The sequence below is a fragment of the Acipenser ruthenus genome, chromosome 3 (genome assembly GCF_902713425.1).
Source record: "Acipenser ruthenus chromosome 3, fAciRut3.2 maternal haplotype, whole genome shotgun sequence".
Classification (NCBI taxonomy): Eukaryota; Metazoa; Chordata; class Actinopteri; order Acipenseriformes; family Acipenseridae; genus Acipenser; species Acipenser ruthenus.
The window spans coordinates 87,770,911-87,794,105 of record NC_081191.1 but is presented as its reverse complement, the minus strand read 5'-3'; the positions used below and the strand labels follow the sequence as shown (position 1 = coordinate 87,794,105).

The 23,195-nt window shown below is 37.1% G+C and overlaps 1 protein-coding gene across 2 annotated transcripts in view; it reads right to left on the bottom strand.

The window, feature by feature from the left end:
* Positions 1-4,596: 4,596 nt before the first annotated feature.
* LOC117435499 (histone-lysine N-methyltransferase EZH2) overlaps positions 4,597-23,195 on the bottom strand; it is a 28,255-nt gene continuing 9,656 nt past the window's right edge. The window contains exons 2-20 of one of the 2 annotated variants that reach the window (XM_034058701.3): positions 20,498-20,621; positions 18,294-18,395; positions 16,948-17,067; positions 16,163-16,283; positions 15,563-15,748; positions 12,503-12,599; positions 11,885-12,048; positions 11,534-11,631; positions 11,028-11,256; positions 10,492-10,661; positions 9,320-9,414; positions 8,915-8,955; positions 8,275-8,400; positions 7,667-7,845; positions 7,449-7,544; positions 6,406-6,487; positions 5,949-6,029; positions 5,716-5,800; positions 4,597-4,958 (exon numbers count right to left, since the gene is read on the bottom strand). In XM_034058701.3, coding sequence (XP_033914592.1) covers positions 4,898-4,958; positions 5,716-5,800; positions 5,949-6,029; positions 6,406-6,487; positions 7,449-7,544; positions 7,667-7,845; positions 8,275-8,400; positions 8,915-8,955; positions 9,320-9,414; positions 10,492-10,661; positions 11,028-11,256; positions 11,534-11,631; positions 11,885-12,048; positions 12,503-12,599; positions 15,563-15,748; positions 16,163-16,283; positions 16,948-17,067; positions 18,294-18,395; positions 20,498-20,614 — 2,250 coding nt within the window. In that variant the 5' untranslated portion in view covers positions 20,615-20,621 and the 3' untranslated portion in view covers positions 4,597-4,897. Of the gene's footprint in view, positions 4,959-5,715; positions 5,801-5,948; positions 6,030-6,405; positions 6,488-7,448; positions 7,545-7,666; positions 7,846-8,274; positions 8,401-8,914; positions 8,956-9,319; positions 9,415-10,491; positions 10,662-11,027; positions 11,257-11,533; positions 11,632-11,884; positions 12,049-12,502; positions 12,600-15,562; positions 15,749-16,162; positions 16,284-16,947; positions 17,068-18,266; positions 18,396-20,497; positions 20,622-23,195 lie in introns of both variants that reach the window. The other variant, XM_034058700.3, reaches the window with a different exon arrangement.

Here is a 23,195-nt window from a genome sequence, read left to right as displayed (position 1 = left end):
TAAAGAAACAATAATGCTGTATTCCTTATTGATCATCTCGCTATTGCGATATAAAGCATCCTTGTATTTATTCTATAGAATTACCTTCCAAAAATTCAGTTGACAGATAGGTAAATTGGTAGGTTAGGTTGAGAGGCACCGAGATGGTGCAGAGAAACCCAGAATCCAAAGTCAAGAATCAGGTCACTTATTCACCAGTCATAAACACGCATTGCAAGTGAGTGGATTCAACCTTATGTTTTTCTGCAATTCCCAGGCAGGCTACAATAAATAAGCTGTCTCGGCATTCCTATGATTCGTTCTCTTGCTATCGCATGCAGTATATTCACAATTGGCCATTGCGACGCCTGGAACCAAAGAAGTACAAGAAGCTTGATAATGTGTGGACTCAAGCTGTGCAACAAAATTGCTATGTATATTTTTTTATGCATTACATTTAAATATCATTGGTAATTCATATTTTTTTTCAATGTGTAAATCACCCATTATGCATCTTATCTGGAGCAATTGGTGCAGGTATTCCCATGTTTGTCAAGGTTTGGAGCCTGTCCTGAAAAAAAAAAATAATAATTGCAAAGGCTGTAGGACCTTATTTTATTACCAGCCCTTGTTTAAAACCAATATTTCTCTTGGCACTAACATCATTGGTATCCTGCTGCACTGTCTTTGAAAAGTGTGTACATTCTGTATTGTAGTGTAATTAAATAAATCAACAGATTACCAGGGGGCTCCCGAGTGGCGCATCCAGTAAAGGCGCTCCTCGCAGGATGTGCCCTATAGCCTGGAGATCGCAGGTTCGAATCATGTCACAGCTGACCGTGACCGAGAGTTCCTAGGGGGCGGCGCACAATTGGCTGAGCGCTGCCCGGGTAGGGAGGGCTTAGGTCGGCAGGGGAATCCACGGCTCACCGCGCATCAGCGACCCCTGTGGCCGATAGGGCGCCTGTGGCTCTGCAGCGGAGCCGCCAGATTTGTGTTGTCCTCCGGCACTATAGGTCTGGTGGCATTGCTGTGGATCTGCAGTGCGAAAAATGACGGCTTGGAAGGAGCACGTTTCGGAGGACGCGTGTTCCAGCCTCGGTTTCCCGAGTCGGCGGGGGGGTTGCGAGCGGTGAGCCGGGGATACAGATAATAATTGGGCATGCTAAATTGGGGAGAAAACCGGGGTAAAAATAATTGGCGACGACTAAATTATTATAAAAAAAAAAAATGTAATCAACAGATTACCACAATGAAAAGGGGGCCATTGGTAAGGTTGCTTCTGCTAATTAGTTGTTCAGTCCTTAACGGAACTAATTTATTCTCATTCAGGAAAGTTTTTCAAGATTTGAGGTGCTGAAGATACCTCAGACATATTCTTCCAAAACTGTCTTCATAACTGGTACTTGGAAACTGATCAGTGAGTAAAAAGGATGTTTTGTTCGAATGCTTTAATTTATACTGCCATCAGCTGCCGTAAATTGTAATTATACCCGTCAGGAAAAGAGTTCTGGTGAAACTAGAGGTTGCTTGATTCAGGGTTTTACACTGCATTTAAAGTATTTTTTTAATTTTTTTAGTTTATCTAGAGACTCATTTCTCCAATTGTGCTCTTTAGCTCTACCTTGACCTGCATGTGTTGCTGTTGGGTAAAGGAATAAATCAAAGCAGTCTAAAGAAATTGTCAGCAAAATCTTTACTGGCTATTGCTGTAGAAATTAAGTATATAAATAACAGTTTTATTTCCAGCTTTATGGACCCTTTTTGTGAAAAGGAAATAAAACTATTTTTTTTTTTCACCTAAAATAGTGAAATTGCATGTTGATCTTAAATGGCCAAAAAAAACCAAAAAAAAAAAGTCAATATATAACTGAACGTGACCCAGTACTTCAGTGTTGTTTTAAGACATAATAGATTGAAGGTTTGTTCACTGCCTGTTAAAGACCTCTGTAGAAGCATTATTTATTTCCTATACCTATAAATGTGTAAAGCTATGTTTGTAGGGCAAGATTAAAGAAACAGCAGAAGGGCTAATGGAGGTTAAAAAAATAGAATAAAGTAACGTCATTTTCCTCCCTGAAAAATTGTAAATAAAATCCCATATATATTTGGTTTGATGAGAATCCCAATATACAACGGTGTGTATGTAAATACTGTATAGCCAACATTTTGTTTTTCTTAACAATGCCCTCTTAATACCAATACTTTTCTTAATAGTCTACAACGGAAGAATCATCACATACTGAAATAGTCCCTGGCAATACAAGCCTTCACAGACCTGGGCAAGGCTGGTGTGAAGAAAGTAAAATATAATTTAAAAAAGACCAGATGTATTGGGGAGATTCACTGTTGTAAACTCCTTCATCCTCTGCTCTGAAAACAAAAAATAAAATAAAAAAAAAAACCTTTGCAGATTGAATTGATTTCAGTGAGACAACTAATGGCCTGGACAGAAATCTGAATTGATTTTTCCATAGATGCATGATACGATATCATATGAATGCAGTGGCGTGCCGTGACAAAATGGATGGGGGTCAGCAGAGAATACCTTGAAGGTCCTGACGGCACGCCACTGTTTGAATGACTGGAGTTTATATTTTTGTCTTTGTATAGAGCGAGTGGCAGAGAAAGGATTAGGTGTATCCATGTATCTCTATGAATCTATAATTAAGAAATGCACGAAATGTAAAATACAGCAACGTAAACTGAAATGCTTCACTTATTTTGGAATGTATTTTATTGAAGGGCTATCTGTTGTATTTTAAGTAGCAGGCTTGTTTGTAACACTCTAACAAACATACAGGGCTGAGTTATTTTTAGTGACATACAGCAGAGATTTATTTTTAGGCTACTTCTGGAGGCTTTCAGTTTTCAGTGGGATTTTATTATTTTTATAAAACATGTGAGATCTCCATTTTAATGCTGAAAAAAAATAATAAAGAAGTATATTCTTAATTTTGCAGCAAAATATCTTTAGAGTTTGAAGCCTGCTGTTCACTACATGTTGCTGCAATGGGCTCAGAGGGAGGTCTGTAGAAACCTGAAATAAGACCATTGAGTGACAGGGTGGTCTGGGTGCAACCGCTGTAAAACAGGAAGAGACAAGAACTGACGTTGAGACGTCACACAGACGCCCAGGATGTATTGTGGCAGCACAAAATGAGCCTTGTGACTACCAGCAATGGTATGGTAAGGGCAGACTATAAAAGGAGGTCCCGCTGACACAACTCCTATAGGCTTGTTGGGATCTAAAAATCACAAACACAAGTCCATATCCCTACAGGAAAGTTTTTCAGCACAGACCACATCAGACAAACAGAATGTTTTTATTCCTTCATCTTTTCTGCTCCATGGCATGAACAGTGTTGTTGTGGCACTCGGCAGCCTGGGGATGTGTCAGCAGTTCCCTTTATATTCGGTGGCTCCATTGTGACACTGCCACCTACTGGTTAGAGATCCGCAACTGAACAATCCCCAGCTGTTTTTCTCAGCAACCAACACAGCGGGTAGCAAAAATGCACAAGCACTAGAGGAGTCGGTGATGAGACGCGGTCTGTCACACAGGCCTTGAACTTTCCAGAAGTTTAGTCTTGAGTTCCTGGCAGAGCTCCATTTTGGTATCTATCACTATCGCTGTTCACAAAACTTACTGAAACTGCAAGTATATTCTGCGCATTGATTTCTTAAAGTAACAGGATTCCATGTATACACATCATTTCCCCAGCAGTTACCAGGATATTTTTATTATCTCACTCAAACTTATTTGTGTCATTCAATAGGTCAATCTACTCATGTCATCCAATAGGTCAGCTAACCATACTTTTGCAAGGGCCATTTCTCTTTGCTTAATTATTACCTTCAAAAATATTTAATTGTAGTTAAGATGTAGTGAAAAAACTTGATAACCCACAAATATTTTAGTTTTTTGGAAAATTGTATTAGAAGCAAAGATAATAAATGACTGGGGAAAAGAAAAAAAAGATATGGGATGTGCAGTATGTGGTATGTTTGAGGTATTAATACAGGGTACTGGTATATTACTTGCATACTGGAACGCCTGGTTCAAGTTTGAGAACTGAGAAATCCTTCCCCAAAGTGCACGTGGGTAGCAGGTAATTTTGCTCCCCTATTCTGCCTTTTACATAACTACCGTTTTTATTATTACTGTGCAATCAACCAACACTGGCTGGTGGGCAGCCAGAAATCAATAAGAGGTTAATTTTAAGCTTTGGATAATCAACATTTAAAATAGCCAGGAGTAATGCAGCATGTGAAACATGGAAGCTCAAATAGGCTGATGCTGGAAGAAACTGAACTTGAGGAGGCCTAAGATGCCAGTCTTCTTTGCTTGGTTATAAGTTCACTACATATTGAGTTTTAAATGTGCAATGTAGACGGTTTTGTATTGTTTTTGTTTGTACATTTTAGAAAGTATGCAGACGGCACACTGTAAAAAAAAAATAAATGTAATAGGAAAGTATTCATTATTTGGGGGGCATCAGTAGTAACAATAGAAGTGGTACAGTTTTATAAAACTCTTTACAAAAACACAAGCCAAATGTAACCCATGATACGTCAAACATGGGTAAAATGCAATGCTTCCTGTAAACACACAAATACATGTTCAAGTACTGTTTTATTTCTTATTAAATTGTTCCATAATTATAGCTCATTGATGTACTGTATTGAAAAGAAAAACGATAATTTGATACAAAAACTTGCAGGTGTTTTAGGGATGGAAAAAAGGCAGTAAAAAGCTGATTTCGTAGTCACTGTTATAAATTACTATCAGAGCAGATATCTGTAAAACCCTACAAGCCTGGCTGTATCAAATACCTTTTTTTTTTTTTTAAACTGCACATGGTACTAAAAATTCCTGAAGAGCATAAGGCATTTGTTCAAGAGGAGGTAGACGCATTCACGGAATCTCCATTTCTCTTTCGATACCCACATACTTAAGAGCATCAGCCTGGCTGTACCTGTAAAAAACACAAAGCAATCATGTTTCTATATTCTGTGATCTTTCGATACACACAGCTTCCAAGCACCAGGGCTCAATTATGTGCCTATAATGGATTATTATTGAGAGAATCATGGGAGCTTTGTGAAGCGTCAAGAAAGCTTTATTTTCACTTGTAAGACACCCACGATCAAACTTGACCTAAGGAATCATAGAATACACCCGTGTTCAGAGTATGAAGGCAATACCTTGAAGCGTCAGGTCTTTATGTTCTAGAAACCAAACCATCACATGACCCCAATATGGTAGCCATCTTAAGTCACAGGTAGAAGTGAAGAGTGGTGTTAGGTTTTTGTCTAAAGAATTTAAATAACACTGAAGCTATGAGGTTGCCAGATTAAAAGGTTTATAAGATATTAGTAATAGCAAGAGAGGCAGCAGCACATTTACAAATGTATACAAGTTACCCTTACCAGAACGTTGAATTAATATATTAGGAAATACATTGTACTGCTAAAAATATTCAGGAACGGCTAAAATGAGAGATGAATCTACTTAAAATACATTTATTTTTTGAGATAAACAACAATCTGATTTAGGTCACAATGTTACCTTTTATACACAAGTCTTTTGGCTCAAGCTCATTTTTAAGTTTGCTATTAAATCTAGAAGTGTTCTTATGTTCTTAAGTTCAAGTGACCTATTACAGGTAATGCTGTTAAAATAGGGTTTAGGCTGAGGAAGGGAGAGCATAATAAATCATCATTTATATATACCTGTAATCAAAGAACAGTTCTTCACCAGTCTGGATTGCTCTTTTCGCAAATATACCTATTCTGTGATCTCCATTAACCATCATAACTGAAAGAGAAACAAATATCATTAGTTCATGTATATAAAAAGGGAAAAATTGAACTGTAAACAAAGCAAAAGAAATAAAGTTTTTCCTGTAATCCATTTCCAATTCTTTAAACCACAGATGGGAACAATCGCTCCTTGGTTTATTTACCTTTTGCATAGCAGTTGGGGTTAACAGAATGGTTGGCAAATCGTATCTTGTTACCCTTGCGTGTTGCATCCACAACAAAATCTGCAATGAATTACAGATCCAAGTTAGTCCACTTAACATGAAACCTGGTCTATAAAACAATAATTATAATTTCAGAGTGTAGATCTCGTACTCTGAATGTCAGAGTAATCTAAACGTTTAAACCTCAACAGGTTCTATAAAAGCAGATTCATTGTGTCAATGTCATGTTTAATCTTTTTTTATTTAGATTTAATGACTTAAAATATGTTTATAAGTGATCGGTGGCTGCCTCGAATCAAGCTGAGTGTGTTTTCTCTTGCACGTTTTCTATGACAGAGACAAAGCAAAGAGCAAGCGAGAAATACACTCAACTCGATTAGAGGTAGCCACCAAACAAAGACACTTTAAATCTCTGAATTAAAAAAAAAAAAAGTACCATTGTTCAAGTTGAATAAGAAGCTGCACATGTACTTGTCATATACTTTTCCCCGCCTGTCTGCCTCATCCTGGGAGATGATCTGGGGGGGGGGGGGGGGGGGGGAGAAAACAACCACCCATTAAGACTTTCATCTATACTTTTATATAAAAGGTATATATGCGGCATATGGTTGAACATACTACACCATAAATAGTCAACTGTAATATTGTAAAGTGTGAAAAAACAGTTAATACAGAATTTAATCAAAGGCTATTAACAAGTAGAAACCCACAATGACAGCTTACAGTATGCCCTCCATAAAGTGACTGTGGCTAACAAACAAATGTATTAAACCATGCCCGTTTTACACTTCCATTTGCTACATAGGCCTCAGAATTGCAGTTTTGAACAAACCAGGTGTTTTCGCAATTATGTACGGTATTTCAATTTTAATACTACATTAGGACAGTTCCCAGTTTCCATGTGGTGGAAATCTGCTACACTTGCACTTCCTAGGTCATTTCACCTCGGTTGGTTGGTTAGTTAGTTAATGACAGGAAAGAAGCCATTGAAGATGTGGGGACAATTTTAAGCTCAAAGAGCCAGGTTATTCCACGAAATATTGATTTCTGAACTCTTCCTAAGTTAAAACATTAGTATTGTGTTGTTTAAAAATAAATATGAACTTATTTTCTTTGCATTATTCGAGGTCTGACAACACTGCATCTTTTTTGTTATTTTGACCAGTTGTCATTTTCTGCAAATAAATGCTCTAAATGACAATATTTTTATTTGGAATTTGGAAGAAATGTTGTCAGTAGTTTATAGAATAAAACAAAAATGTTCATTTTACCCAAACACATACCTATAAATAGTAAAACCAGAGAAACTGATAATTTTGCAGTGGTCTCAATTTTTTCCAGAGCTGTATCTGTGTATATATATATATATATATATATATATATATATAGTGTATGCTTAAACATATTGCATGAAACACACACCTACACATTATTTTAAAACAATTTAACATGGTAAAGCTGCAAAATTGTTCAACTAACCTCTCCACAGTACTCAGAGATGAACTCATTCTTCTGCACAGACTCTTTGATAAAAATACCCCATCCTGCAACATCCGATGGGGCCAACAGCAAGTGCTGAGGTGGAAATGAAAAAGAACAAATTAATGAACTATTGCTTATTTCTTACAGAACCACACACTTATACACAATTATACGTAAGAAATGGCCCCTGCAAAATCACCCCCCCACGCACACACCTTTTTAGCCCCTCTCTGAATGCTACAGTTCTTGCAGGAGACATTCTTGCTGTCCCAGTGCTCAGCTGCTCCGCACGTTAGGCAAAGGTCTGGGTCACACTCCCGCACAGCCAGGTAGCAGGGGCACTGCTTTGTATTGCACTGAGCCTTGCAGCGGCAGCCAGGAAACCGGTTCTGACCTGGGAGACAGCAGACCAACAACAGCGTCCAAATCTAGGTTATCAGTCAACCTTTTCTTTTTGGCATTGCCAAATAGCAGTAAAAAAAAAAAACACCTTTCCAACAGCCTATAGAAATGGCCTAATATGAGGTATTTTGGAACCTCTGGGAATGAAAATTCTATTCTAATTATCATGACACCATCCACAGAATTTTTGTATAATTACAATTCTTGAATAACAAGTTTACTGCACTGTGTTTACTTCTCTTTTTAAACAGCTGAAGGGCTTTTGCCCGAAACGTCCTGAAAATAAAAGATTTTTTAATCTTTTAAACTTTGTGTACATTTTTAAAAAATCCCAATAATTGTCTTTTCCCTGCTGTATTCTATACCCTACCTAGGCTGTACAATTAGAGCTGTTTAGCTACACAGTCTTTGCAGTACTCACATTCGGAGCTGCACTGGCAGAATTTCTCACAGAAGTTTTGAGCGATGACACAGGGACAGGAGCTGTCGCAAGGCTGGCGAGGGTGGTCACATGGCTGATAGTTATACACGTGGTTCGAGGAGCCATCTTGGCAAATTGAACAGAGTGGGCAGAGAGTCAGTTTTAACCTGCAGAACTTTGGCACACCTTTGGTGTGTATTCAAACAAAAAAGGCAGAACTACTCATTCTAACTAACTTTCTCTATCCTAGATACTCTTAGAACCCTGAGAGAATTTAGAGAACAGAATGTTTTCACATGTTAAGCATCATTTGATTTTCAAACCATACAACTGAAAAAAACATTTCAAACCTAAAGATTGAGGTGCCAATCTGAAACCAAGAAAACTGTAGAATTAAGACTTTTGTCTGTAGAATTCTCAAATTGTTATAAAACAAAAACACACTAAACATAATACTTGAATTACCACTAAAGTAAACATTACTGCACAACAACCACATTATAATTTAATTCAGGCTTTGAAGAATGCCAGATGAACAAGTGTGGCTGACCTGCCCATTTCCTCCAAGTCTCCTTTCTTCTCACATCAAGAAAATAAAAAATGCCTCTTTATAACTGGTGCCGACCCAAAAGTAACCCACCTTTTTTAAGCTGGATCTTCCTACAGTGTGTGGCCCACAACCTGCAACAGATAAAAACAGTGGAAATAATATAAGCTCCAACATTACACACTGGGCTATAATCTGGTTATTAAACCCCCTCACAATATTCTCCTCATTCAGAAAACTAATGAAAAACCTGGCTATTGGACATCTTAACCAGGAAGCAGAAGCACACCCTTTTACTGCTGATGTATCCTAAAAAACATTACAGACAGTACATCCATTACAAGAATATGCAGCACCACCCTGGCATGTTATAATATGGGTCAGGAAAAGGAACTGAACCAGCTTAGTGCAAAAGGGGGTTAAAAACTACAGATTTCTGAATTAAGCCCATTTCCAACATGGTCAAGTACTATTATTCATACTCTTTTGGCACCTTACCTGTGTTTCCTCTTCTTCTTTCTTGGTGGAGTATCTACATCTTCAGCAGGTGCACGTGCAATAATACTAGATTCTTTTACTCTAAATTCATAGACCTGAAAGTCAAAAACAGAGTTGTGCAGTAATGTTTACGTTAGTGGTAATTAAAGTATTTTATGTAGTGGATTTATTGAAGCAATCTTATATGTGTTTTTATTTTTTTTAATGCATTTATAACTAGTCAGACCTCTTAACAGTCAAACTGTAGGGGAGCCTATTTATTCAAATCTCCACACTTGTCAAAAATAAAGCATTAACTAAATGAAAGCGAGTGACAGGACTCAGACAGACAAAGTTGGCCATACATAACTTCAAAACACAATCAGAATTCTAAAAGGTGAAACTTTAAAAACCAAGTCAAGTAGACAAACCTTTCAGCTTGTGTCTTCTTCAGGGTGGAAAAAGCAATTCATGCAAGAAAACTTTCAGCTGTCAGCTAGAGAGCACTTTATGTGGTGTTGGTCCTAGACCTGTGGTGCCAGTCCTAGTTTCTTGCTCTTCAGTGAATGTTATTTTTTCCACAGCAGCATTGTAACAATGCTAACTTGTATCAGATTACTGAACCAAACTACAAAATTTGGACTTGTCCTTGTTCTCTAGGTTTTTAAATGTAACTTAAGGTAGAACAGGGTGTACAAAATTACATAACATAATTCTCAACCACACATCATTCATGGTTTTTGGAATCCAATTCTTGCTTTGTTTCATTTATTCATCACATCCTTGAAACTTAAAGTTTGAGTATATCAAGACTAATTGCAATATGTTCTCCACCAAAGACCATTACAAGATGCTTCTAGTTAGTTCACCAAAAGGGCTTTTATGTGTCAGTGTGCAGATCAGCTTCCCTGGTGTCAATTGCATTGTGATACATTAATTGAGTTGATTGCTTCTACTAACAAAATGTAAATTGTCTTATTTTTATTATGAGGGAAGCTGCACAGATGTAAATGGTGAGACAAATAATCAAATTAGTCTCACTACTTTGCATTTCTCTCACATTGATGATGTAAAAAGATGATCATATTGCCACGAACCATGTAATGAAAGACACAAACAAAACATGAATGATCTGCGAGTGTGGGAATTTTTTTACATTCCATTTATTCTACCTTGAACAGAACCAGTCTTACCTGTCTACATGTTTTTGTCCCAATTAGCCTGGCTATTGCACAGAAGTTATCGTAATAAGTGCCGATAAGGACTCTGAAGAGAGAGGCGTCGGCTCCACTCCAATCCACATTCTCAGGCGATTCAGAGCTCAGCTTCAGCTTCACTGGAGTTTGGCACCGCGAGTTCGCTTCTGTTGAGCAAAAATCAGACAAGCCAAGTTTAAACTCTTGGGAGGCAATTGTATTTATTTAAAAGCTGTGTGCTTACAAGTTTCAGAGCCAGTGTACGGTGTTCCCAAAGGGCACAGTAAAACCCCTATAATCATTGGCAAATAAGGAAAACATGAAATTACAGATACATACTGTGTACCCATTTGAGCAGTTATGTACAGCAGGAATGGCAAATATTAGTATTACAATAGCATTGCTACTAGCAAACAAAGGAAAGTGTTTGGGCCAGCTTCAGCCACCTTGTCTTCTTGCAGGCTATACAAATACTAAAATTCTGACAAACATTCTTAATAGGCAGCTTTACTCCATGCCAAGAAATGACCCACCAGAGGAGCTAGTTTCATCCTTTTTGTCGTCGTCATCCTTGTCAATACCGTCCCCCAGCTCACCCCCGGCCTCTCTGTCACTGTCTGTGGCTTCAGACATGTTTATAGTTGGGGTACTTGGCCGGCTGCTGCTGTTGGGAAGCCTCCCTCTGCGACGTCCCACAATACGCTTTGGTGGGGTCTTGACACGCTCAGCTGTAAGAGCTGCTGCAAATTCCCTGGCTCCTTCCTTAAAAAGAAAAATACTTCTGGGTTAATGTGTCCTTTTTTATAGCATTAGAGTTTTCAGCAGCAGCAGTAGATATATTGCCACCTAATGCTATTTTGACTTTATTGGATTTTTTTATTTAGGAGCAGTTCTGTCATGTAGACAAGGTAAGTAGACTAGTTACTTCAGCAGAATATTAACTCAAAAAAGGTCTACTGATAGCATATTTGTTCTACATTGAGATTTCATTGAGTGCAATGGGTGAATGTTTAAAATAATTAACTCAAAACACTCTTACCTGCACAAGATACATGTAGCAATCAAGACCACAAGGCTTACTGTCCACCAAGTTCTCCATATTCTTCCGTATGTATGTGTTGGGAGTTGCATGGAACGCTATCGCGCAAACAGAACAACATTAGGATTACTGATTTCAAGAATACATTTCAGTTCATTTCAGAACTTTGGAAGATCTTGCATTGTCAATATAACCTCTTAATACAGGTATTGATCAATCAACTTGCCTTATGGATCAATACATCAAAATACTTATGATGTGAATCACCATCATCACTGTTACAGTATTCTACTGAAAGCTATACTGGTGCTGAAGATCGAGCCTCAAACAATTCCTTGCAGAGTTACTCACGGTGAAGAAAGCAGTCATATTTGAAGCAGCGTCTGCAGAACAGCGTGTGGAAGGAGTGCAGGCTCTGCTCTCTCTGGACAGATTTAGCATTTGGTCCGTCAATGTTCGGGGTACACTCGGGAGGGAGCGCCCCAGGAAGCTGCTGCTCTGTCAGTTCTTTGTACCTGAATAGAGAAACATGGAGGTGAAAATCCAAACTGCTAGAAAAAATATTCATCCATGAACTACAAAAACACCCAAAAGATTTGATTTTTTATATATATATATATATATATATATATATATATATATATATATATATATATATATATATATATATATATATATATATATATATATATATATATATATATATATATATATATATATATATCTATATATAAAAATAACAAAAAAAAAAAAAACACTACTACAATTCTATGACACAACCCACCACATCCACACCCACAGCAGAGCAAAGTGGTGACTTTGCAATCATCCTGTTGATATAAACCTTCAATCTAATTATTATCATTAATCTACATGTAATGACTGGTTATGGGGGCTTACATCAAAACAGCGATGCTTATTTAAATTGCAGTAAAAAAAAAAAACTAAAGCATGTGAAAAAATAAATACTTTTCTTTGAGTTCCTCAGATGTTCCCTTGTCTGGAAACATGGATGAAATTGCTTCGAATATCTTGTCAGATGGGAACTTTGTTGAGTTTTCGTTACCTGAAAACAAGAGGGAACAGAGGATCACTGCTGATGAACGTTTCATATTACTAATGTTGCGATTCTACGTGTCTGCCCACAGTATCGCAGAATACATTATTTTCTGGTTATAATCTCCTTTGAAATAATATTGTGTGAAAAAAGGCAGACTAACAGTTACTTGCAACTACCTGTCCTCCCAAAGACAATACAAGTTGAGTGGGGTAGTGATCGTTTGTACTGGCAGAGTTCACATGCAGATGAGACCAAATAAATAAGCCTAAAAGTTACATTTTGATTAAGTAACAAGTATATATGAGCTTAGTTTTTATCTTTTTATGAAATGTATTTATTGATTTCCCCCCACCCCACAAAACACAAATGTTGTTAACATTTCATAACACTGCAGAGTTGAGCTCAAACATTACATTAACTAGTCCTGTGACCGATTGAAATTGATCACAATTTGTGAAGCAAATTAAAATGTCAGATCTTAAAGGATCGGACAGGTTTTACTCTGCATTCAGCGTTACCCAAAATAGAAAGTTGAAGGAAAACAGTGGCAGAGGAAGAGAAAGGCAGGCCCCGGACCTTATTGTGGGCCCTCCTGAACTTGAATGTAACATAAAACAGCATGCCAAGTCAAGTGTTCAGTATTTAACAATATTTAATTCTCAGAAGGTTAGCATGCATGACAGTCTAGGACTACATGTAATAAGAAAGGTTTCTATCACCTACTTGCATTGCATTGTGTGTGCATCTTTACACCCAACACTACACTATGTTTAATTACAAGCCAACAAGTTTAAATCACTAGTCCCTTCAAGGAAACCCATTCACTGAATTAACCAATAGAACCCAGAGAAGGGCTTTATCGCCTGGTAAGGCCCGCCACGTGTCGTTAAACGTCCTGCAGGCATTTAACAGAACGAGAAGGGCCTTACCAGACAATAAAGTCCTCTTATGAGGGTTCTATTGCTATTAGAAAATGGATATGTTGGAAAAAAGGAGAGAACGAACACAACATTTACAGTTTTTCTGTTAGTTTGTTCATGATTTTACGCAGCACTCTTGTTTCTAATGAAAACAAACGTTTTCCTCATTATTGTGTAAGTAGTGTGGTTTGCTCAGAATTCCATCTGCGGTCTCGCAAGCATAGCCTTCACTAGCACTTCATCCCAGCGGTGGACGCTTGAAATCGTGGCTATTTCCAATTGCCAAATAATAAAAAAGATTCTACTTACATGGAGCTGTTCTTCAGTTCAGGGTATTATGTCAAATAGAGTCTCTGCCAAATAGAGTTTCCTGGCAGTATTTGGCACCTTAGGTGCTAGATACTGTCCCTGCCAAAAATAGTGTCTCCTAGCCGTATAGGTCACTCCAGCACAATTTTAATAATAAAATAATAAATGTGCAATATACTGTATAACTGTATTGATTGGATATGTAATTTGTTTCACATTCTTTGCTTTAAGAACATTGTACTGATAATTAGTGCATTTACTAGTGTAGCGGAGCAGAAGGGTCTCCATTTACCTTCTATGTGTGTAATCATTACATTTCAATGCAAAACCACTGAAATTAGACTTTTTAGCAGACAAGACTCAAAGATGGCACAAAACAAACTTGGCATGTGCAAATGAATTTGCATGCGCGCCGACTACAAATTACAAACTACAAGACTTTTCTTCCGATGACACTACTTGGCATAGCACAGGTACCTCATATAGAAAAGCAAACATGGTTTGTGAACTGTTTGTAGAACATGTACAGAATAAAAAGTACAGTTAACTTATTTTTTTATTTGGATTTGAGTGCATGTTTGTGTATTTGTGTTTCAGTATTTAAGTTAGGTCCTAACATTTATTAGCTAAATAAAGTTTTAGTAATTAAAATATCTAGTTAACTGTATGTGTTAATCCTGGTTCTGTTTGTTCAGTAAGTTGAAAAGTAAATCAGACTAGTTGCTATAGTATTGTGATTACTGTATTGCCACTGAATGTAAACCCTATTCTTGATTTATTTTACTGTATTTGCTATATTAAATTTAAATAGCGATAGATAGGACAGAGAGGAAGCAGAATAGTCTACACTAACAGACAACAATCAGAGGGCGTGTACAAGAACAGAGATTTTCTTTCAACAAGCACAAAAAGGTAAAAAAAAAACATGACTACTGGATTTACGTATTTTCGGGCAGATTGATTTGGAACAGTGATTAAACGTAGTTTGAAAGATGACATTCAAGGTTTTCTATCAGATTTAAACCCTCGTATTGTCCAATCAGGTTAATGGAAATCTCTGATCCATTTTCAATTTTTTTTATTGTATTTATTTATTTATTTATTAAAGAATAGCAGTATTGGAATGAGGGAGGATAAAAAGTGAATTACTGGCACTGGTAGCTACACTGACACAAACATGAAGGTTGTAACATCTGCAAATCTAAATGTGCAATATAAAAGGATATTATCACTGTTAAATATTTTTTTCCAAACTTTCAGACTCCTCCAGGGCCCACCAAGTGCGTGGGCCCCTGTGCAGTTGCACCAACTGCACAAGCTATTCCCCTGCCACTGTATGCAAATTAAATGTGAATTCAATTGTAGAGTAGCACTGCTAACTTCCTGACATTCCACGGAAGCCTTTTATTTTTTCAGCAGGCGATGAGAAAGCTCATAACTGGCAGCAAAAACAAATCATTTGACCTTGTAACTGAGTGATTTCTTTTGTATTTGTGTTACAACTTACTTCAACAGTATCTCCAGAAGCCAAGATACAACAACTGGAAATTGTAACCAATAGAGCTCTGGTTGTTCTTAAAGGGTGTTAAAATTGGACAGCAACCCAGGTCAGTTGGTTAAAAACAAAACAAATTGATTCTTTTGTTTTTTGAACTGGCAGGGAATCTTAGAAATCCTTAGAACCCTGACAGATTGAAGCCCAGATGTTACACAAGTATTTTTTTTTTTTTTTTTTTTTACCTTCTCCACCAAGATCCTGGTCTTTCTGAAGGTCATCGTTTTCATCCTTTGTGTCGGCACTTTCCATTTTTTCCAACTTGTATTCGTGATTCTCCTCATCCCCGTCGTCCTCATCTTCATTATCACTGTACTGACCGAGAGCACTCACCAGCTCCACAAATATTTCATCGTTGATGAAGCCACATTCTTTTAGAGAAACGAGAGAGAGAACAGATTCAGCCCAAGGGTTATAAACCACAAAATGTTTGTTTGCTTGTTTTTTTAAAGCATTGGTTGTCACTGCTTCAGTTTAATGAGGTTTACATTGTGCATTATGGAGGTGTTTAATTTATTTCTTGCATTACATTTTAAAAACCGCCGATTTCTTCTGTGACACAAAAGAAAATAGAGAGCATTTAGCAAAGACTGGGTGAATAATTAAAGCATACATCTTATTTGTGCTTATTTGAAAAAACTGTTTAATCTCCAAGCAAAACTAGGTTGCCATTTGAACCTATGCCAATCATGTGAATGCCTTTGCTTGGTCCCCTCTGTCTTTTCTAAATTCAAAATGAAATAAATTAAAATATATTCATATATTTTTATTTAGAAGTTCTTTACCTCTGTCTCCATGGACCTTGCCATCATAGTTTTTGATGAGCTCCTCAATGAAGGTCCCATCCTGGTCAAGGATTTCATCTCCCATATAAGGTATGTTGTGCAAAACAGTCTCATCTTCCACCTGCAGCAGAAACAGCAAGACACCACCTGTGCAGTTTTACTTTGTCAACAAAACACACCCTAGTACTATAGCAACATATTTCTTCTACTGCCACTTTACACTATTGCAGTATAACCCTGCTAGTCTCTTTGCCAACAGTTTGGATAGTAACAGACTACAGACAACCTGGAGTTACACAGATTTCACCTGTGAAGGCAGTCAATTTGTCTTCAATTTCAGCACTATGAGAGGCATAGTTGACCGATTGCTCTTGTTACCAGCAGTTGTGCTGGAAGCAGAAAACCATACTTTTAAAATTAAAGCCATGTTCATGAACATAAGAACCCTTAAATTACATTATAGCAGTGTGGAGTAGTAGTTAGGGCTCTGGACTCTTGCCCGGAGGGTCGTGGGTTCAATTCCAGGTGGGGGACACTGTTGCTGTACCCTGAAGCAAGGTACTTTAACTAGATTGCTCCAGTAAAAAACCCAACTGTATAAATGGTTAATTGTACATAAATAATGTGATATCTTATAACAATTGTAAGACGCCCTGGATAAGGGCGTCTGCTAAGAAATAAATAATAATAAATAATATATTTTATATCCACACAGTGATGAATCCGCTTTTCCACAATTCTGTTGATCAGTTTTTACAGTTTACAAAACCCAACAAATACTTTACCATGAAATTTTGTTGGAGAGGAGACCATGAGTACATGACTGGGACAGACGCAACCGCATTTAGTGTCTTCAAAGGAATGACTTGCTTGGAAAACTCTGAGAATCCACTCTCCACAGTACACTGCAGGAACAATGCGTCACTTGTATTTATCTTAACCAAAAGGGTCCTAACTATTTACATACATGATACTAGGATTAAAAAAAATAAATACATTTATATATATTTTTTGATAGATAGATAGATAGATAGATAGATATATAGATAGATAGAGAGAGAGAGAGAGAGAGAGACACACACAGCGTTTTCTTTTTTCTTGCCATCAACAAGTCAACATAAAGTCATATCGCAGGTTCATAAAAATGTAATACATATTTAAGATAATGCAGGGTTCAAAATTTCACATACTATCACGTCCCAGTGACACATCTGTTTTCATTGCAGTTTTCTTTTTTTGGTGCCCAAGGACACGGAAGTGGGGGTGCTGGAGGTGCGGCTGCACTCAACTTTTTTCTTGTTAACTTTAGTTTATGTATGAGCATGGCAGGTTTACACTGCCTGCAGAAATGCTGTGAATCTGTTTTAACCAATTAGCATTGCCATGTGGAGGCTGTCATTTAGTGTTTCAACCTATTGGCAATAAACATTGTAATGAGGTGGCTAGTGTTTATTGTTACAACTTATCAGCGCCAAGCATTTCCCGGACAGCGAGCACTTAAGAACGAGAAAAGGCAATTCGGCCCATTAAGGCTCATCGCTTGTTAGCATACCATTTTCTCCTACTTGGGGGAACTAATTTAGTTTACTTTCCAAACGTCTCCTAGCAGCTGGTTTCGCTGTGATTTTTGTGCTCAACAATGTCGGGTGACAGAACATGAAAAACGTTCTCTGGAGTATCCAGCACCACATTTGAAACAACCCGAGTAAACCATATTATAACTTAACATATGTCAATATATCTATCAATAAACAAGCCATATTACATCTATGTGGCCTGCACAATGGTCACAACGTCATTTTTACATGTTCCGATAGTTGCTTGTTTTTGTGGGTTTTCTTGTTCCCTTATTTAATATATTAAACATTGCAACATAAGCGCTGCATTTTTGGTGAACTATCAATAAACATTATACTGGAACAGTAGAATGTGTGTGGGGCCGGTGGATTTTTCCATCCATTAGCCCTGATGGCTAGGAGCGTGTCACACACATAGTTTCTGGCTTTTGATGCATGTGGAAGCAAAAAGGAAAAAATGTGGATACCATTTGTGGCACTTATTTTTTGAAAGACATTAACCTAGTTTATAAGCTATGGGTGCTGACCTCTCTGGTCCCACGTAAGGAGCTTACAGATGTCATGATGTGCACAGGCTGTATCCGGCGCAGTTTCCATTCCTGGTTCAGGGTATCGGTTCGTTCAAAAATCTTCTGTCGATTGGAATTAAACATACTCTGCAAGAAGAAAGAAGCCATTGGAAGAGACGAAAATACACACTAATTAATGCAATGTTAAAACCTATAAACCAAGTACAGGGTTAACAAGTCTGTTCGTAATCCCCCACCAAAGCTGCAGCTACAAAATGAAACCAGTATCATGAAAGAGTAAATAAAATGTAAACTTGTGAGAGACATCTCGTTACCACCAGATTCTGATACTTTAGAATTAAAAATGTCCTAACAGAAATCTTCACTGATTACTTTAATCTTATTTGAAGAGGTTTTATTTTTATCGACATCTTTGCTTAAATAACTATTCCAAAAAGACGAGCTGTACTGCACACAACAAGCTTTTAGCATCCGTCTTATTCTGAAGGCTATAAGGAGAGCTCTTCAGTAGCAATAGGGGGCTACTACTAGAGCACTGTGGTGAAAGTAGTAACTCATGACAAGGTAGGGCAATTTCAAAATATGTGCAATAGGGGTGTCATGTTTAAATAAATGCAGAATGCAGTTTACCACTATTAAAATGTTGAGCCATCCTTAAACTTATTCACACTCATGCAGTGAGAGCACTTCAAGAATTTATTTTTACAAAGCAAAATTTAATGATTTACAAAATAATTCCATACATTTTTACAACAGGGGTGTCATTTATTTGGGATGGCACCTAGTCCTCGTTAGTCAATCAAATTGGCTTAAATTCCCATTAACAAAACTTCAGAAAACCCGTTCAGAAAATCTCCTGTTAAGAAAATTTCCCCTCATAAAAGTGGTTTGAACCGAGGCATTCTGTAGCAAAAACCTAATGCAGAGCTACCACAGCGGGTCAAGCTCAATAAGGATACAAGTTGTAATTACATTTTACCGCATGAATCAATTAACACATGTCTGGAAACTGCCTACAATACATAAAACACAGAAGTCTTGGTGAAAAATTAATCTATTAAAATATTTACAATTCTCAACAAATGTAATTTGTATATAAAAGGCTATTCCACTATATTTCAGTTTTAGTAAGAAGAAATCTGATAATGGGACTCAACCCTTGTACTGTACGTTGGGGTTTAGAGGTAAGTTCTCTATGAAATGGGTTACTGATGCTCGAAAACAGCACATTTTATTTTAGTATACATTAACACCAATGCACTACTGGGGCCGATGTGCGTATAGGGTTGACATTCCTTTCAATTGAGGGCAATGATTTTCATTCGAACAGTCAACGGAGAGCAGACAGATTTGGGACATTTTCTGTAGTACTGCAGGTTTAAACAAATGCTGTATGGTTACCCTCATTTACAACATTTGAGTAAACAAACTGGCATTGTGAATAGTTTGCATTGTATTGGTTGATCCTAGTGTTTTTTTAGTGAATAGGATGTTTGTTTAAAGTTTTATACAGTTGGTTCAGAGGCTGCATTATTAAGTTACAATGTGTTACTTCTGTCTGTGGTTAATTTATAGCTTTGTAAAATAAGAAAAATTACACAGAATCCTACGGTACTCTGAGGAGGTTGAAAACTGATACTGATTCTTTAACTTAATTTAATAAACAAAAATGGTCAACAATACCATATGAAGATTTAATGAAGTAACCCTATCAAAAGAACCACAAGGCTTTGGTGCGACAGTAACCTTCCCCTTCAAGAAAAACAATACCCACCCTTTTATGTGCTGTTCACAAATTTAGAAACAATATATTGTATTAATCCTCATTTTAAATGACTTTTATACCTTTTAACTCCTTGTTGAGCTTTCTTTTATTGTTTAAGGTGTTTATGTAATGCTGTTTCAGATACGATTAACATAAGATTAATTAATTTTCTCTTACTTTATTAGCTGAATATTGAGGACACATACTAAGTGTTTCAAGGTGTTAAAAATCAGCATCAAACACACTTTTGGAACCCTATGAACCAAACTAACAGATGCTATCAGATGGCCCTGAAAAGCAGCCCACACAGCAGCTGCCTGCCTTGATGAAGCCTTTTTTTTTAATCTAAAAAGGAGGGACATGTAGACAAAGACTTTCTGTAAATCTTAGAAAAGCTTTCTAAAGAAATCACTTGTGAGAGAACAGCAAAATAAAAACAATGTGTTTTTTTTTTATTTTTTACCTTGACCTCATCGGCCCTTCTGAACCTCTTGAGTTGCCTCAGTCGCATATATTCAGATTTCACCCGTTTCCTCCAACACACCGGCCCTTTCTCACATTTCTTTCCAGTCAGGCCCATGATTATCCTGCAAAAAACAAAACAAACAGGATTGTATGAAAAAAATACAACATAAACACACCATTAATTTGCCTGCAAGTGATATAGGAACCCGCAGCAGAGTTTGTTTTACAATTCCATCTACAGTATAGTATTCACAAATTTATTTTTAAATGCATGTGCCTATTATGGTACATTGTTTTCTCCAAGTATGAACATAATGAGCTTTGTGTTTCAGCTTATAGGGGTAAGAACTGACTGCTTTTTTGGGCAAAATTCTTTGGCGTTATTTAATGTACCAGAACTAAAGGACACCTGACAGTATAAAAGTTTGCATTTTCTACAGAAAACAAAATCCTAAAATTTGCAACGACGAAGAATACTTTAGTCATCACAGACCGCACAGCAGCAATGTGTCACGTAGAGCTTGTAACACTGCAATCTTGGTATTACATTTTAGCTTTCTGTGAATAAATACAGACAGTATTCTTTATATAGTACCATTATATACAGCAGTTATATGACTAAATGTTATTTTGCACAATTCATGTTACTGCTCTCTGCAAGCTTCAGATATAACACATCCAATTAGTTTGAGTTTTGCCACTTTACATGGGGTTTCCATTAAAATGTGCCCGAATGAAAACCGCATGCCATAGTTTGTTACTTCAGGGAATGACATTTAAATCACTTAAGACTAGGAAAGAACATGAAATTGGGGGTTTTATGAACAAACTCAAAAGCACCCAAGTAAAATGTAGGGGGAATACTGTAGCTGTTGCAAACACAAAGTAACATGATATAACATGATATGGCCAGACAAGTCAAGATGTGTCCTCTCTGTACAGCAGAAACCTCAAAAAAGTCAAATGGCAGTCACATTACGTCAGAGCTCAATGTCAACCTATTTGGCGTGGCGTGTTTCTTAACCTATGAAATATGAAGATGGCAGTCTTACCTCACAGGGATTCGTTATGAAGCATAACAAAAGCTACTGTAATGTATGTAGAGCATGTGCACAACTGAAACAGGAAGTGCAAAACATTGGCCTTTTAGTGCATACAGCAGTGCATATGGTGGACAATACTTACGTCGGGTTACTCAGACTACAGTATAGTGGTTTTTATTTTGGATTATGTACCACTTTTATATTGAATATTTTAGGTTTAACATACAGAGTGCTAGTACAGACATTCTAGAAGAGTACTACCCATCTAACCCTGTTGAAACAATGTTACAAATGTGGGCTGTTCTGATGCAATAAAACACACGCTCCCTTTGAAGCCAGCCTCAATACGCCCACATTTTGGTATTTTCAGAAGGCATCATGTTTTATAGATCATCCTGTGCTCTATACAAATATGCGACTAATATGCTGAATCATTAAAACAGAAGTAGCACAGAAAATTTGCCTCTCAAGACATCACAGGACTGGACCAGTTTGCCACCCATGTCAGATAGAGCAATTGACTAGGTTTAAAAAGGGAAATGCTAGACTTGTTCAGTTTTCAATATTAAAAAAGAAAAGTTTTTCCACAGGAATACTTCTGTACTGTACAGGGGCGAGTTCAAGTACAAAAGGCATTGCTCGAGCACTTCACTTATTACCTGAGTACTCTAAAAATGTAACTTGTATGAAAATAAGTTAAATCCATTTCTAAACTATGCATGCATACTGCCTTCACGTGAGCAAATATAAGAAGGAAGGGGTTTGGCAATTACCTCCAAGTAGCTTTTCTAATTGGTGAAAAAGAAAGATTGACACTGGGACAGGTTTTATCCTCGGTCTATCGGACGCTTCAGTGGCACACTCTGTATAGGCGTGGTATGGTATCCAGTCCACGTGGTTTGTTATATTTTTTAATAAAATGGCATACAAAGGAACATTTTTTGTACATTGCTTTGTACTTGTATTTTGGACGGAATAGACTGGAATGTTTAAATGTTGGAAGTTGTCTTTTTTTTTTTTTTTAATTCAAATCCACCAACAATAATATAAACATAGGTTACTATAAAGCAGACATAGCTTGAACTTGAGATTTCATTTCTTCAATTTTTTTTCCACATTGGCTTGGATTTTGTACCAAGCAGTCTGAAATGTTAAAGGCTTTTTGTAGCTGAAATCGGCCACAATATGGACATTGTGTTTCAACAGATTTCTTGTCAGTGGGCGTCGCATTCCCCAATCTTCCCCAATACTAGGTGGATGGCTTTTTTTCACATAAATGTTCTGTATATGATTTTGGACCCAACTGCCGTTTATTTTTAGTTTTGTTTGTATAAAATAAAAGGACCTCCGAGACACACTTCAAACAGGTAGGCCAGGTATCTCATTTTAACAATTTAATGTAAAGTTGTGTGAATATGCGAATTTGAATACGTTACATTATTTAGTAATACTTGACCACACACAATTAACAGTACAAGGCGGCACATATTAGATCCATTACTTAAACTGTGTGTTAGATTGGTATTTAAAAATAAGACTTGTGGCAGTGTTTGGGAGGTTTACAGTATGTACACTACTACATAGAGGAGAGTGTTGTCTGGCGTTGGAGTCGAGTTCTTGGAACTTGTAATGCTCCAGTATGTCAGTAAAACA